The sequence below is a fragment of the Peromyscus maniculatus genome, chromosome 9, assembly GCF_049852395.1.
Source record: "Peromyscus maniculatus bairdii isolate BWxNUB_F1_BW_parent chromosome 9, HU_Pman_BW_mat_3.1, whole genome shotgun sequence".
In the NCBI taxonomy this organism is placed as follows: domain Eukaryota; kingdom Metazoa; phylum Chordata; class Mammalia; order Rodentia; family Cricetidae; genus Peromyscus; species Peromyscus maniculatus.
The window spans coordinates 3876500-3893468 of record NC_134860.1 but is presented as its reverse complement, the minus strand read 5'-3'; the positions used below and the strand labels follow the sequence as shown (position 1 = coordinate 3893468).

Sequence of the window (16969 nt, the reverse complement as noted above, 5' to 3'; positions counted from 1 at the left end):
ATCTGGCACGCAAACAACGATCACGTGGCTTGTCATAAGCCCCGGGTTCCTCGGATGGTCCTTGCTCTTCACCTTGGGGCTCCCACCACTCAGGACTGACTGCAAAAGGAAGGGGGCAGGGTAGGGTTTGTCAGAGCTGGGTCAAGGCTTGTCGCCCAGAACTTTATGTGTACCCTCTTGTTTTTCTCTTGCCGACGGCCAGACAAAACTACAACTATTACAACAGGTACCCAGGCAGCTCCATGGACTTTGAGAGGCCCCGAGGCTACCATCACCCCCAAGGCTGCTTAGAAGACGATGACTCACCCACTGGCTATGACTCACGGAGATCTCCGAGGAGACGCCTTCTACCTCCCACCCCACCATGTGAGGCCCAGTTTTCTTGTTCAGGGTGAAGCTTCCCAGAGGGTACCAAGCCCGCCCCGTGTCCCACCCATGGGATAAATGATGGATCTGTGCTGCCATGGAGCTGCTGCTCACTCTTAAGACCAGCCAGTACCCTGGTAGACCATGCTTGCCTGTCTGTTGTCTGTATCCCCATAACTGGTTCCTTCAGAGGAAAGGGAGAGGCAGAGGGTAACCCCAAACTCTCACACTCATATCTAAGAAGAGGCGTTTTGTGCACAGGGCATGCATGGTCTTTGAGCTTGCATCCATCCTGAGAGGTGGGCAAGACTCATAGAGTCAGCCCGACTCCTCTCCCACTCCTAAGTGGGGAAACTGATCCTCTGATGGGAAGGAGGAATTCAGAGTTAGAGCACCCTGGCCCAGGACTGTCTTGAGAACCCCTGCCTCTGAGTAGCACCTGGGTCCATCCTGGGGACCCTCCTCTCCTCCCCCTTCCTTCCCTCACTCGAACATTGCTTTAGGTGTGCCATTGTTGTCCGCTCACAGGGCAGGACAGGGCCCTGATTGACCCCCAGAAGGAGCAGGCCCCCTCTGGCCCAGGAAGAAATGGGGCTTTCCTTTCTCCTGTAGCCATGGTTATTCCTAAGTCTCTGCCAATCCCAAGAGAGGCAGCCAAATTCTGCCGAGCTTTATAATGGTTAAGGATATCCACTTGTGTTTCTGAGGGATGAGGCTGAATTGAAGATTCTGTTTAGTAACCAAACCAGCTGAGACATAGGCTCTCCTGAACTTGACCGTCCATCCAGGAAAGAACACGGTCGGCCATGTCCCACTCCAGCTGTCACGGCTGCTGGGAGTGGAGTCAGACCCATTTGAGTGCTTAATATTTAATTATCCCCAAACACATGCTACTTAAATGAAGCCTTTCCCTCCCCCATAAGTACCAAATGGAACAGGTGTGAGTGAGGCCCCGCAGAGGTCCATTCCCTTCGGTTCCTGCTGCCTCCTTCAGACCATTGTCTTGACTTACATCCCGACAGCCTAGGAGACACTTGAGTGCCCTGTTCCCAGGCCCAGCCTGACCCCATAGCAGAGGACAGCGTGGGCAGGCAGGGCCAGCTACCTTCTTCATCTGAAAGGACATTGGCTCTGCTGTCCAGTTGGCAGACCTGGGGCAGGGGAAACATGGCTACACTGGCCTGTGTCCTTAGCCAGCAGGAGTGGGTGAAGGGCACATGAAAGAGCTGTGTCTTGCAGAGACTGGAGAGCTCAGTGGATGGGAGGACCTGGGCTTATTTCAGAGGTAGGTCCTGAATGTGTGGAAGGGTTGTTTCTCTTCCAGTGCTGAACAGCTGGTCTGTCCAGGTGTTGGGTCTAGAGGGTGTGCTGACCGAGAGGCCATCTTCTGTGGCCACACTGGTTGGCGGGCAAGGAGTAGGCTTTCTGCATAGGTGGTGGCCGCTGAGCTGGGAGGCCCGAGCATGCCCTTCGTCCTGAGTGCCCCTCTGACGCTGCTTCCTTTCCATGGTCATTCCCATCCAAGGGCTTGACCTGACCTTCATTGCAGACCTGTTTACAAAGCTTTTTGTGAAGTCCAAGGTGTCTGTGAGGCCTCTTTGGGCCAGTCCCCAAGGATGTCCCTTATGAGACCTGGGGCTGTGTGGAGTTTTGCTGGGCTAGGAGAGCTCAGAAAGAGCAGTTGGATTAATGCAAAGAACAGACAGGACCCCTTGAAGTCCACAAGAGTAGAAGAGCTTCTGGGACCGCACTGGCTTTGCCAAAGGACCCCAGAACCCTAAGCCTGGTGCCCTATAAAGCCGAAAGCTGTGGCTCATCAATGAGCCTCTTGGCAATTGCTTCCAGCACATGGCAAGTTCTGAGACATACTCACATCTCCGCTAAGGAATGGGGGGTTTTTCCAAGAAAAGAATTGGTTATTTTGCCTGCTTAAGCTGATCGGCAGAATTAAATCTGAAAACAGAGGCTTAAATATGGGGACCTCAGGAAGATGGAGGGTGTGTAGAGGTCAGGGATAGGATAGCATGGAATGCCTGAGATTCTAGAATGGATCTCTAATACACCCCAGGGCTGTGACTCAGCCCAGATTCCTCTGGGCTGCCTGAGAGCAGGCGAACATTGGAAAGTGATTCATTGCTACCTTATAGAAATATCCCACAGCTGGGATGCTTCATTTAGTCCTCCCATCCCTAGGTTGGGGGAGTTTGTAATTATTTCTCTTGGATAAGACACACGGCCTGCTTCTGCCTGGGCTCCTGGCTGAATGCCTCAGGAAATGGTCCTGACTCCTGAGTCACATTGTCCAGACAGGACTCACACCACCATGTGCCCTGTGCTTCCCCTTCCCAGCCCACCGGAGGTCGTCCTTCAACTTCGAGTGTCTGCGAAGGCAAAGCAGCCAAGAAGACATCCTTCCGTCGCCTGCCCTGCCTCACCGGGCCGCCCTGCCCCTGCACCTGATGCAGCAGCAGGTGAGATGCTTGCTCTGGCCTCAGCCCTGCCAGGGTCCCACCTGGAATGCACTCTTCCCTGGAGGAAGCAGAGCGCCTGCACCTTCCACTCCGGTTGTCCCGGAGCAGCCCTCCCTGGTAGACCCCCCAGGACCCATTGCCCTGGAGCTCTCCGAGCAGCAAAGGGTGGACTGCATCCCTTGGCTCCTTGCATCCTGTCATAGAATACTGGGCCTGGCACAGTCTGAGTTAAGGCAGTGCAGCTTTCCAATAATAGCTGCTGCTACAAATTATTTCCTCAGAGAGGTGCTTCCTCCATGAAGCCACCCAAGGGTGTGGCTTCTTGTGCATGGGTCCTCTGGTCATCAGCGTGAATGGGCTTCCTCTGTGGGCTAAGGGGACCACCAGCCCACAGGAAGGGCAGCTGAGCCAGAGGCAGCCCATGTCCTCCAGCCATGCACCAGGGGCTTAAGGATAGACAGACATTCATACATACATACATACATACATACATACATATATGTGTGTGTGCACGCGTATGGATAAACATATGTTCATATACACCCATATGTGTGTATGTGTTTCTTGAAGTATCTCATCAGAGACACTGTGTGGGGTGACTGATCAAGGGAGATGCCAGAAACCTGCACCCAGGCAGCCTGTTAACAGGCCCAGATCTCCCTGAGGTTCTGACCCCAAGCTCTGAACCCAGCAGTACTCAGTGGCCATTGAAGATTTTCTAGTCACCTCTACCAGCACTTAAAAAATGTTTTGCCCTCATGTGTGCTTGCTCGTCACATGCATGTCTGATGTCCCTGGGGTTTAGAAGACATCAGATCCCCAAAACTGGAGTTCCAGATGGTTATAAACTACCACATGGGTTCTGGGAATTGAGCCCAGGTTCTCTGGAAGATAAATCAGTGTTCTTAACCACTGAGCCTATTTGCCTGCACTTTTAACACTTAATTTTAACTTCTTTCCTGTGTCATCATGGAAGAAAGATGACTTTTTTGAGAACTCAGATCACCAGATGCCACAGCTCAGACAGTGGAGGAGGCCTCTCAGGGGCCTATGATCCACCAGGCACAAGCCCAGGTCTTGTCTCAGCCACTGGCCTGGACTGTCCTGGATTCCCTGGCTACCGCGACAGTGTCAATGCAAACAGGTAGTAGTAGACATCTCAAGGTGGCTCTGCCACGGAGGACATTTGAGAATCAGGGCAGACAGAACACTCACCGCGGGATGAGGCCCGGGGCAGAGAGAACTGGTTGTCATCGTGTGTGAGACAGAGTCCGTGGATGTCCCTGAAGTGCGTGTCAGTACTGAATCCCAGAGAGACCTAGGTAGTGTTCACACACTACAACTTATAAATCCTCCCAGTTCTTCCTCATTCTGAGGCAGCTACGCCAGTAACTGGCGGCTCAGTCACGGAGAATGCCTTACGGCTTTGAGGAAAGGGAAACTGTCTGCGAGGAGGCCCCAGTTCCCCGGCCAGCTCCTAGAGCCTTCTCTGGCATGTTTTCCCGTCTTCTGAGGGGCAGCCAGCCCTGCACAGCCGTCACACGCCAGGCGTGGGCCAAGGCCCAGACCCCTGACACTGATGCCTCTGACACTCCTTCCCTCCTCAGATCATGGCCGTAGCAGGCCTCGACTCCAGTAAAGCCCAGAAGTACTCTCCGAGCCACTCCACCCGGTCATGGGCCACCCCGCCCGCCACCCCTCCATACCGGGACTGGACCCCATGCTACACTCCCCTGATCCAGGTGGACCGCTCAGAGTCTCTGGACCAGGTCAACGGCAGCCTGCCATCTCTGCACCGCAGTTCCTGGTACACAGATGAGCCCGACATCTCCTATAGGACTTTCACACCAGCCAGCCTGACCGTCCCCAGCAGCTTCCGGAACAAAAACAGTGACAAGCAAAGGAGCGCAGACAGCCTGGTGGAAGCGGTGAGTATGGCTGGCTGAAACAGGAGAGCCACCCTCACGTGGGGGAGGGCAGCGGTGACACCAGGGCTCTGCAGCCACGCCGCCATGACGGTGGCTTCCCAGCAGCAGGTGTGGTTGGCATTGAAGACCTGGGGGAAACCCAGCCGGCACCGCCACGTCCCATCGAAGAGTCCGTCCCGCCACCGTACCCATCCACACCATGTTTCTTCCGTGGTTTGGGCTCTCTTGCTCAGTGGAGCTTTTCAGCTCTTCCACATGGACCATGCCGAGGTCATTTACAGTCACTGTCGTGTGTAAAGCCTAGCAGACATGGCCGATGGTGTCCCTCAAGCATGCCGTGCAGTGAGAGCTGAGGTGAACCTTTCCACTTACGCCGTCTCCTCTTTTCTGTACAGGTCCTGATATCCGAAGGCTTAGGACGCTACGCAAGGGACCCAAAATTTGTGTCAGCAACAAAACATGAAATTGCCGATGCCTGTGACCTAACCATTGACGAGATGGAGAGTGCGGCAAGCACTCTGCTCAATGGCAGTGTGTGTCCTCGAGCCAATGGGGACATGGGCCCCATCTCACACCGCCAGGACTATGAACTCCAGGACTTTGGTCCCGGCTACAGTGATGAGGAGCCAGACCCTGGGAGAGAGGAAGAGGACCTGGCAGATGAAATGATCTGCATCACCACCTTGTAGCCCAGTGAGGGCAGGCTGGCTTCAGCCTGAGACGGGCACCGGAGGGCCAGGGATAAAGTGCCTCATGGTTAGGAAAGTTTAGGCACTAGTTGGGAGAAAATGCTCAATTAGACTTTTGTACAAGTGATATCACGCCCCCCCCCCCCCCAAGGAAGCCATAACCTGGTAGGAACAGGTTCTGAGTGGCCAAGCATGTGGTATGCCACATACTCAGGCCCAGCCTCAGAAGACAGTATGTCTGGCCCCTCGAGAGGATGGGTGAGGAGGGCAGCCTGGCCTGCACAGGGGCCCGAAGGTCTGCCCAGGGCACATGACAGAGAGGTTAGAGGTGATGGCAGTCACCACATCTGTGTCATGAGCCCGGCCATCAGTCTAGCACATCAGACACTCACTGGGCCCGTCATTCTCCATCTCTGAACCCCCTCCCCCAACACACCGCTTCCTGATTCCCGTGCAGCTGTTCTGAACAGTCCACACCAGAACTCAGCCACGAGTGGTCATAGAGAGGGGAGGGGACCGGACAGACACGGCTTTGTCATGCGACGCCAGTTTACGTAAGAGAGCATCACTCAGATGGTCAGTTCTGTCACCTAAGGGCAACCGTAAACTGGAGAGTAACACACTTGCAAACCAGGTAAACTTAGATACGTTAGTTTGTTTAAAAATTATAGATTTACTGTACATGACTTGTAATATACAATTTGTATTTGTAAAGAGATGGTCTATATTTTGTAATTATCGTACCGTATTTGAACTGCAGCAATATCCATGGGTCGGTCCTAAACAATTGTAGTTTCCCACCAAAACCTAGAAATTATTAGTATTTTTACTTGGGCTAAACAGAACTAGGAGAATTAGAGCCAATTCTCACGTATTCAGTAAAAGAATCTTTTGGGGATAAACTTTTGAGTTCCGAGAAATCTTGACCACTTCAGAAATTTTTCTAAAATATTTTGAGTCACTATAAACCTATCTTTACATAAGATATCAAGATGACTATTTGCAGTCTTTTCTTTGGGTCCTATGATTTTATATTGTACCTCTTACCTACATGGGTTGCAACTGTCTTTGGTTTGGTTTCACTTTAATAATCCCCTTTATAATCAGTTAGTTACAAAGCAGGGGCATCCACTGGTCTGGCTTCCTCAGCTGCCCATGCAGGATGCTTCCGGTCTCTGATGCGGAAGTGACCCGACGGGAGAACCACAGGCATCTGCTCACATCCCCAGGGATGCTTCTCTTAAGAGGAGGTACTGGCATGGCGGAAGAGAGGAGCGCTGTGTGACCTGGGAGTGTGGGGTCTGTACGGGGTCTCCTGTGGCCGTGCGCAGCTGCGGTGCAGCGCGTTCTTTAAGAGCCGCCATACGCAACTGGACGAGGGCTGAGATGGCCATGAGAACACACTCAACTGTCAAGGTTCCCAGCCTGTCAACAGTCACGTGACACCACCCCATCATTTCGCTAAGGATTATCTGCAATCAAAAATACAGGTAGCAGTTTGGGTTCAAAATTTTTAACTAGTACACAGACAACCTGTGGAAAAAAACTTTTTTTTTCTTTTTGTAAATAACACTTTTGTTACAAAGACCTCACAAACCTCTTCCTAGGACATTCTTACTCCAGATGCAGGCAAAAACACTTCAAGGTTTGTAAATGACTATTTCCTGACATAAAGCCTTTTTTTTTATTAAAATGCAAAATGTTCTTCAGAATAAACTGTGTAATACTTTCATTGTACCGGGAGCTCTCCTCACAGAGCTGGCTCTGCCGAGAGAGCTTCAGAGGGGCAGGTGCTCCCACGCAGCCCTGGGCTCAGGCAGCTTTTTCTGCCCTCGGGCTCCTCCTCCAAGGCCAATAGTAACTTTGCACCAGCTGCAGACAGGGCTGCTTCTCCTCAAGGGCTAATCCACCATCAGCATCCACCTTGGACTCTGTCTTGCTGAGTGTCTGTCTGACTGTGCGACTTAACATCAGCAGCTCATGCTCCCCACGCCAGGACTGCGTGTTCTGAAGCGGGTGATTATCTTTCCCCAAGTCTGCCCGTCAATGTTGCCTGGCTTTTCAGGCTGCCCCACTTCCCAGGATGTCTGCTTTAAGTCTGGTTCAACCTCTCATCGAATATTAAATTTCTCTTTGTAAGAAACATTTGAAGTTGTAGAGCATGATTTTCTTCCCCTCTCTTTAAAGAAGTTTTAAGGCTAAATACCCCACCCCCGAAATGATTTTGAGTTCTTTGGATCGCTGCATTTAGTTGAAGCTTTTTTTTTTTTTTTTAAAAACGACGTTAGGAAGTGTGGAAATCGCTATTGATCCACCAGCCAACAGCAAGCACCTCATTTGGAAGGTCTGTTAGGAATGTGGACCCCACTCTGTAGCTCTAGAGGGGTGTGCTTTGAGGGTACAGCCCTAGCTCCTTGAGACTGTGGCTAGGCTGCACTGCCCACTGCCCAGTAGGCCAGTCCTTCAGCAAGACCAGTATCACCTGTACCTTTGTTTCAGGGGTGGAGTGTTGGTTTACTTGTAAAAAACAGAGTGCCACATCACGGGCAGGGGCACACGCACGCGCACACGCACATTGTGCACACGCACACTCACACACACACACACTCCAGCTCTGCTTCCTGGGAACCGGGAGGGCAGTGGGGCCTGAGGGAGAGTCTCAGACGCTGGCCTCTGATGTGGGAACGAGGGGTGGTTGGAAGAATGTGCAGCTGAGCCAGCAGGGGCCACTCAGGCTACCAACTAGGGCCTAGGGGTAGGTCATGTTCTTCCCCCCCCAATCCTGAAGATTAAAAAAAAAAATCTTTGCATTAGATTTGATATCGTGGTAGTTTATCAGTGGAAATATGGAAAGTCCTGGGGCCTGAGGGACACGGCGTGGCAGGTGGGAAGAGCCCATTTTGCATTTATGGAAAGTAACCCTGCAGCGGGCACCGGAGGCAGAAGGCTTGAATGTCACGGTGCTTCCACCTCCTGCTTCTGTGACCGTTTCCGGTCATGCTGGTGAGTTGTTCCTGTCTCCCCTGGGATCTGTCAGGAACACATTTGGCCAACAGCAAGATACATGCAAGTTCTCTCAACACAGCTCACAAGTGCAGCGGCTGCTTCCTAATTCTAAGGGTCAACCCTGGGCCGTGCGCTTGCAAGGTTCGCGTGCACCAGTTTTGGCAACCTATTGCCTTCCGTGTTTTAGGCATGACAGGCTCCTTGCCAAGGAGCGTGCTTAGCCAAAACAAAGTCTGTCCAGGTCCCCATGAGACTCAGTCTGATGGCCTGTGGGGGCCCCACTTTGTAACCCAAGCAGGCTTGCGTCATTCCACCGCTCTGGCTCCCTCGTGGCGCTGGGACTCCCAGACAGCCCTGGCATTTGGATTCAGCATTGCAGGCAGGACTGTTCTACTCGGGCTGGAAACAGGAGCTGCCATGTTAGGCCATCAGGACTCCAGCGAGGAAGCCTCTGAATCCCATGTTCTGTCCTGAGTTTGAACCCCAACAGCAATTTCCCACTTGCCATCTTTGAGTTCTGGGCGTGTAACCTTCACTTTTCGTCTCCAGAGACACGTTTCCTCGTGTGGCTAAGTCATACCAACACGTGGAGCCTGCCTTGGTATGCCACGGTGAGAGAAAGGCCTGGCTATAACTGAGGAGCTCGACGGAGTCCAGGCTTCTTTATCACGGCTGCATGAGAGCAGAACACGGCCCTCCCAGGGTGGCACCTTCACTGCTGAGGGCGCCACGGACGACTGCCGCGTGGCATCTGCTCTGTGAGAAGCTCAGACCTAGGGTTTTCTTTCTTGACTTTCTTTTGGAACACGGTGGGCAAAAAAAAGAAGGCAAGGCACAGGTAAGACGAAACAAAATCAACCTGGTTTTTGAAAGAAATGCAGTGGTTTACTTCAACCTTTCTGAAAGGCCTTTCTCAGATGTCCAGACGGCGGCTCCAGCCACTCCCAGTCAACCCTCGTGGAGCCTGGGATTCTGATATCCCCCTCTTTTCTAGGCCTCGCCATGCAGGTTTCTATACAGTGATTCTTTTCTTCCCTAATGTAGATGGTGGCTTTGGACATCTTAGAAAAACTGGTCTTCGTTTTCTTGTCAGGACAGTCAGGACAAGGCAGGTGAGTTGTGCGGTTCCTTGAGCCCCCACCCCTGCACCCCACTCTTCAGAGTTGATCAAGGCAGGAGAAGGGACGGCCAGCACCCTCTGGCTGGCTGCCTTTCCTCTCATCGTGGACATGAGCTCAGGTACCAGCCCTGGCTCTTGGCCTCAGCTAAAGCGTCCTTGGAGAACCCAGTCCAGTTCAAGCACCCTGCCTGTGCAGAAGTGGCCTGAGGTGGGAGGCCAGGGAAGGGATCATTCCACTCCTGGCAGCAGAACACTGGACTGGAGATGGCTGGAGGGCTGGTGAGAAAATCATGCAAGAGTTAACCTCCTGAACTTTTAACCCCGGGAGGTCGGGAGGAGGATCCCATTGTGCAGGTTAGCCTTCCTCCTTGCCTCACTTACTACCATGGCCTTATTTCTTCAGATACCATGAAGGTCTTAGCCATGAGTAGGGATATCTGGGTCCCAAGGTTCTACACAGTTTCAGGAACTATCTGGGGGCAGGGCCGTATGAGTTGGATCTCTTGACATGAGTTCCTCTATGATCCTCAGGCAGTGGCTGCCTTAACGCTGGGTGGCCAGAGTCTGCGGCTTGTAGACAGGAACATCCTTGTCCCAGAGTGCAGGATTCCCCTTAATCATGTCAGCTGCTTTCTCTGCAATCATTATTGTGGGAGCATTCAGGTTGCCACTGACCACGCTGGGCATGATGGAGGCATCGATGACTCTGAGGTTTTCTACCCCAAGGACCCTGGTTTGCAGGTCGACCACGGCAGTGGGGTCAGAGGGCTGGCCCATCTTACAGGTGCAGGATGGGTGGTAAGCACTGTCTGCTTTTGCCCGCACAAAGGCATCTATCTCTTGGTCTGACTGGACATGGCATCCAGGCTGCAGCTCTTTGCCCCGGAAGGGAGCCAAGGCTTCTTGCCCAAGAATTTCTCTGCTCAGCCTCACACACTGACGGAAGTCCTGGATGTCGGTTTCTGTGGAGGAGAGATCAATGAGTTCTCCTTCTTCTTTTATCCTGCTGGTCAAGTGGAACTAAGGGGCAAAGACAGGGACGTGGAGAATCAAGCCACAAAGTGCTTGTCACCTGCCTAGAAGCAGTTACAGAGCCAGGAGGTCCACGTTTGTGTCTGAGGTCTGCTTTCTCTGCCAACCAGGGGTAAAGATGTGCAATCTACTCGGGACCATGTGGCTGTCAAGCCCCCATGCTATGAGGGTAAAACCTTCCCCGTGAGTGGTATCTGTGCTGCTGTATGCGGAGAGGCGGGCCTGGGAATGCAGCATGCATGCTTCTCAGTGCTAAAAGGCCGGGCAGGCAGTGTGCACGGGCCTGGCCTCTGTGCCTATACAGATGGGTCTGAAAACTCCACCCCTGTCCGGCTGTGCACAGTGAGGCCCCGGGCTACCTCGTGTGACCCAGAACCGAGAGTAACCCCGGTGTTAGGAAAGGGGATCTGCAGTAAGGATTGGGGACGGGCCAGGCCCAGGGGACCCCAAGGTAGCTTCCGAGTTACCTGTTGACAAGTAGTTGGGGTGAATCACAGGGTGGTCCCGAGGGTTGGCACTTCTCAGTTTGAGCCAGCCCACACTTGTGGCCCTCATGGTTCCCACATGTACCTAGGGAAGGTCCAGAGGAAATAGTTCACAGTCATCTCCAGTAACTCCCACTCAGAAGCTTAGAGAAGGCCGGGGTTCCCTGTGGGTGAGGACTCAGCACTCAGTGTGGAGCATGCAAGGTGAGGACCTGACCCTCTTCCAACCACCCCATCCCCTGTCTGGAATTTTCAGGGGATGATCCTGGGGCTGAGGTAGTTTTGCCTGTCCTCACTGGTGTGGATCCTGCCCTCTATACATCCTGCAGACTGACTCCTGGGCTCTCTCCCTGGGGTAAGGTTTAGGCCCCCCTGCCTCTTCCAGGCAGACAGTAGCCACTGGGGAGCAGAGTACCAGATGAAGGTCTGCACGGTGGGACGCAGGAGCAGGAAGGCAGGGCGTCTGGCCACGGCTGTCTGCGTACCTGGTAAGCATCCTGCTGGGTGGGTTTCCGCCCGTGGTCAATCACTTGGGAGGGCAGGAAGTGGAACTGAATGTCCGGGTGGGGGACCCCAGGCCGGCTGCGGATGAACCCTCCTGTTTCAAGATGGGATGTGGCTCCGTCCCCTGAGGGTCACATGGGGACAAGGCAGAAGAGTCAGTCAGGGTATGGCAGGTGGGCCAGCTGTTCCCAGAGTCCCTCCTCTTCTTGTGCTTGGGGCTTGGGTTCAAGGTCTGTCCATAACTGTTTTCTCTCTCCAGGAGGCCATACTCAGCATTACAACTTTAAATGCCAGCTACATGCCAAGTGAGGGGCTTCAGGTCTGCAAAGGCTACCTGCCTGCCAGGCAGGCAGGACCTTTGTGTCCTTGCCTTGCAGACAGGAAAATGGGCTCTGGTGACTGCCATCCAACTTCATACCTAGCAACGGGAAGCTCATCTCAGCTCTTCAGGAAGAAACCATGACGCCCACAGACCACAGCCACCAAGTTCACCGGGAGACAGGCCCACCTGTTAGGGCCACCAAGTTCCCCAGGAGACAGGCCCACCTGTTAGGGCCACCAAGTTCACCGGGAGACAGGCCCACCTGTTAGGGCCACCAAGTTCACCGGGAGACAGGCCCACCTGTTAGGGCCACCAAGTTCCCCGGGAGACAGGCCCACCTGTTAGGGCCACCAAGTTCACCGGGAGACAGGCCCACCTGTTAGGGCCACCAAGTTCACTGGGAGACAGGCCCACCTGTTAGGGCCACCAAGTTCACTGGGAGACAGGCCCACCTGTTAGGGCCACCAAGTTCCCCGGGAGACAGGCCCACCTGTTAGGGCCACCAAGTTCACCGGGAGACAGGCCCACCTGTTAGGGCCACCAAGTTCCCCGGAGACAGGCCCACCTGTTAAGGCCACCAAGTTCCCCGGGAGACAGGCCCACCTGTGAACCTCCAGAGCCACTCCAAACCGATGCTGAGCTTCCGCAGAGGCTTCTGGGCCGTGTGGAGGGTGATGGGGTGCGTGCATGCCTGCTGAATGTAGATCTCCAGGTGGTCCTGCAGGTTCTGCCCAACTCCTGACGCGGGAAGGCATGGTTAGGAAAAGTGGCTTTCACAGAGGCAAACCCTTGGTTATGGAGATGTCTCTCCAGTCCATTTATCCTCTAAGCCAGTTCCTGCCTGCTCTGGCCCCAGCTTACAAGTTGTCTGCCTGAGTCACTGCTTCAATTCTTAGTCAAGTCTGGCCCTCTCTCAAGTGTTGCTAAGGCCACCCGCCCTGTCACCCCCTCTACAACAGCCACTCAGGTGCCCTTTGACCAGCCCTTCTCAGCAGCGCCCTCCAAGGACGGGGGCCGCAATTACAGCAGGTACGGAGTGGTAATTTGTCGCTGATGGTTGGCCAGGGATTGACACTTGTCAGCCCCCAGTCTGTGGAAGGAGGAAGCAGTCCCAGCATGCTGTGCAGACACTACTTAAGCCCATTCAATCTCAAGGGCACACTGGGCAGTCGAGACATAGACCACTCCCACAGGCCTCTCGAGGAAAGCTCTCAGTGAAAGGCCAGCCCCTCGGACATAGAGGACGAGGCAAGAAAGCTAAGGCCTTGAGGACATCACAGACAGCTGGAAAGATGAAGCCCGGGTCTTTACATGGACAGTGGGTCCGGAGCCCTGAGCTGGCCTTATTTGTGCTTAGAGCGGCTCATAAATCTTGGGGATAGACCTTTCACAGCACGGACCCGTACTGGTGGAGATCTCAGCCCTGCTGTTACAGGATGCACTCCTAGAAGGTGCAGAGGCTGCCTGAGGGGGGAGGGGCGGAGGGAAGTAGCATGAGGACCCAGGGTCTGGTAATAGGAGTGCCCAGTGAGGCCCCACGGCCCTCAGCCGTGTGAGAAGGATAGATGTGACACGTGGAAGAAGTACCACCTCCCTACACCAAGCAATAAGCTGCTGGGCTCTCCAGAGCCCGTCCTCTGGGCAGCAGTCAGGAAGGGAGCTCACCAGGCAGGTGGCACACCACAGGGATGCCCAGTTTCTTGAGGTCGTCTGCGTTTCCAACGCCGGAGAGCATGAGCAGCTGTGGAGAATTGATGGCACCCCCACTCAGGATCACCTCCTTGCTGGCATACGCCTGGAAGAGGCAGGGACCACCAATCACACTTCGAAAAGCCAGCTGACCTACTCCGGCCTCACGGGGAGGTACCCGCGTACAGCCCCATCACAGGAGCGCGGCCTTGGGAAGTTACCCCGTGTGGAGAGTCTGCTCCCAGGCCCTAGAGTCAAGAGGTGGGAGCTTACCGGTTGGCTACTTAAAAGCCATGTGTACATCGGAGTCACCATGTGTGACTTTCAGTGACAGCCGTAAGAACAGGGACGGCAGAGCTCCAAGGCCATCACTGATAGCAGACACTAGAGTGATTTGAAGCAGGCCCACAAACACGGGAGGGGGTGGGGCAAGGCTGTCTCTGACACACTGCTGAAAAGCCCCACAGATATACGGTACGATTACATTTGTGGGTTTTTAAACTTCTAGGGTCAACCTAATGGTTTCTGACAGGCCAGGACCCTGGAACCACGTTAGAAGGTACTAGGGGACTCCTTGGGGAGTGGATGTGGCAGGCAAGAAACCCATGGAGGCATTCACATCAGGGTACCATGGAGTCTGCAGGTGCCAGGGGTTGGGGGCTTCTGACCTCTGTGTCTTGTAAGGACCCCAGGGACAATCCTGCCACCACTACCAGCTGTTATAACTCAGCATAGGGACAAGAGCATGTGGCTGGGGAGGACACCCTGACGGCCGGCCAGGTCACTGCCTCCCCCTTGCCGCCCTCTAAGTTCCCGCACCTCCACCCGGAGCCAGCTCACCTTGTGGCTCTGGCCGTTCTTGAAGTACTCCACACCCACTGCACGTGTGCCCTCAAACAGCACTCTGCTCACAAGGGTCTGGACCTCGGCCCTGAGGTTGGGGCGGCTCAGTGCCGGGTGCAAGTAGGCACAGGCTGCGCTCCAGCGCTTCCCTGCAGGGTGGAGCAAGATCACGTGTGGCCTGCTGCTCTCTCCCTCATTCCTGGGCAGGGGGAACATGCTGGAGAAAGCAACTCTACCCCGCCCTGGGCTCTTCAAGGTGTAACCTAGCCTGCAGTCCAGGCTGCCCAGAGCCCCGGGACATGCTCTGTCCTGTTGTGGTCAAGGCCCCGTATCCCCGTGCTGGGTCTGCATGCATCCATCCACAAAGGGGTGATGGCTAACACAAGGTAAGTAGTCTTATGCCACCTCTTTCTGCCTCGACTTGCTCATCCACAAGTCTCTAGAAGACCATGGGTGTTATTCATTACGCAGACCTGTTTTTCTTCACTCTTCCAAGGCCTCTCCTGGCCCCAGTCAGGCCACTGGGTTCATCCTGGCCATAGGCACCACGGACTGAAATCCCTACACTTCTCAGCTTCCTAGATCTGTAGGGCTTGGCTGCCCCTTCAGGCTAGGCAGGACCTTGGAGATTCTGCATTCGCCTCTGCTGTTACCACGTGGTCTAGAGGCTCAGAGAATGCCCAAGTAGTTGGGCCATGTCTTGTGACGGCTAGGTGAGTCTAGAATCTCCCTCTCACCTAACACCAGCCTTATTTTGGCACTTAGTGACCCTGATGGGGTCAGGGGGGATGACTATCATTAGAAGGAGCTAATAAATCAGTACCTTGGTGGACGGTCATGTCCATCCAGCCGAAGCCCTCCTGCTGGAAGCCATTCATGTCTTCGGTGAAGGGGTAGCCAGCCTGATGTGTGGCCTGCAGGAAGGCCTGGTGAAGGGGGTGGTTGGTCTTGCCCCGAGACACGTGCAGTGGGCCGTCACCACCGCGGTACCTGTCGGGTCCCAGCTCGTGTCTCTGTGCCTTGCGGAAGTAGGGCAGGCAGTGCTCATAGTCCCAACCCTCGGCACCTTGGGAGTGCCAGCGGTTATAGTCCTCAGCATGTCCACGGATGTAGACCATGGCGTTGAGGGATGAGGATCCCCCCCAGACCCGGCCGCGTGGCCAGTATAACACTCGGCCGTCCAGGCCTGGCTGTGCCTCAGTGTGGTAGTACCAGTTGTACTTGTCGTCACACAGGTTGGCTACAAGGGCGGCAGGCATGTGGATCTTCCACTGGAGACGCTTGCTCCCCATCACCACGTCCTTAGGACCGGCCTCTAGCAGCAGAACCCGGTGGTCCGGGTCCTCGGTGAGACGGTTGGCGAGCACACAGCCAGCCGAGCCCGCACCCACCACCACAAAGCTGTACTCATCCTGGCCCACCGAGGCAGCGCTGCCCACGGCACGGCCACAGGGGTGCCATGCCTGGCCCAGCACAGCCCGTGCCAGGGCTCCACGTGGACTCACACGTCCCCTCTTCCAGCCTCTGAGGATGGGCCACATGCTTCCAGCCCAGTTCCTCTTTATCCACGGACAGGAGTGGGAAGACTCTCTTTTCCTAGAACAGGAAAAATGGCTTCAGCACTCTAAACTTCACAGTACACACAGAAGCAGCCCGGAGCTCGGAGGTCATGCCGGCACACCAAAGGACCTGCCTCGCTTGGGCAAGGTAGTTTACATGCGGTAGGCGTTACCCTGGGGAGCTAGAACCCGGGGTAGGAATTTCATTACAGAGACGGTAATTCAGAACTGGGGTTGGGAAGAAGGGAGGCCCTCCACAGGCTGGGGGGTGCGGGAGAGGGTGGGCGGTGCGTGTCTCTGGTCAGCTTCTGCCTGATATCCGCAGGAGCTTGGAGGCTGGACATGTAGTAACCCAAGGCTTTCCAGCCTGGCAGAAAGGGGGCTGCTCTCGCTACTTCAGGCAGGACATTGCATTTTCATTACAGGAATACACAGAAGAAGGGAAAAAAATGCTCTCTAGATGGAGAGGTGCAAAGTAACAAAGTGAAAGGTCGGTGAAGCTGAGGGGTGAAGACTGTGGAGTTTATAGCCCCGGGGATCCCAGGATGCACCAGGACACTGGGTCGAAGCCAGACTTTCCAAGATCACCTTGCAGAGTAGTAGAGTTAACAGAGAAATGCCAATGGCTTAAAAAAAAATATGAGGTTGTAATTAAATAATTTTTCCCTTCCTTTCCTCCCTCCAATCCCTCCTGGGTACCGCACCTTGTTCTCTTTCTAAGTCATGCCTCTTTTTCCTCAGTGGTTGTGACGTGTAGATATATGTGTGTACACAAACACAACCTGCTCACTCCATACACTGTTATTTGTATCTAAGCACCAGTAACTTTTGGGGTCCTCTCTCACCAGTGCCCCACCTGCTTGGTGCAGAGACTGAAAAGAGCCAATGCTGTCGAACTCCCAGTGGCAAGATCGTCTGAAAACACCCAACAACCTCTAGGCTACACTGAAGCTGA

General features: G+C 54.3%; 2 protein-coding genes across 12 annotated transcripts in view; one reads left to right on the top strand and one right to left on the bottom strand.

Annotated features, from left to right (window-relative positions):
• The window catches only part of Cacna1d (calcium voltage-gated channel subunit alpha1 D), a 462187-nt gene extending 454464 nt beyond the window's left edge, over nt 1–7723 (top strand). For all 10 annotated transcript variants that reach the window (XM_076544143.1, XM_076544146.1, XM_076544141.1 and 7 more), the window contains 4 exons: nt 203–366; nt 2716–2837; nt 4445–4765; nt 5161–7723. In XM_076544143.1, coding sequence (XP_076400258.1) covers nt 203–366; nt 2716–2837; nt 4445–4765; nt 5161–5454 — 901 coding nt within the window. In that variant the 3' untranslated portion in view covers nt 5455–7723. The remainder of the gene's footprint in view (nt 1–202; nt 367–2715; nt 2838–4444; nt 4766–5160) is intronic.
• The window catches only part of Chdh (choline dehydrogenase), a 36164-nt gene continuing 25302 nt past the window's right edge, over nt 6108–16969 (bottom strand). For both annotated transcript variants that reach the window (XM_076544151.1, XM_076544152.1), the window contains 7 exons: nt 15279–16051; nt 14453–14604; nt 13589–13718; nt 12527–12661; nt 11583–11725; nt 11080–11182; nt 6108–10542 (listed from right to left, as the gene is read on the bottom strand). In XM_076544151.1, coding sequence (XP_076400266.1) covers nt 10124–10542; nt 11080–11182; nt 11583–11725; nt 12527–12661; nt 13589–13718; nt 14453–14604; nt 15279–16051 — 1855 coding nt within the window. In that variant the 3' untranslated portion in view covers nt 6108–10123. The remainder of the gene's footprint in view (nt 10543–11079; nt 11183–11582; nt 11726–12526; nt 12662–13588; nt 13719–14452; nt 14605–15278; nt 16052–16969) is intronic.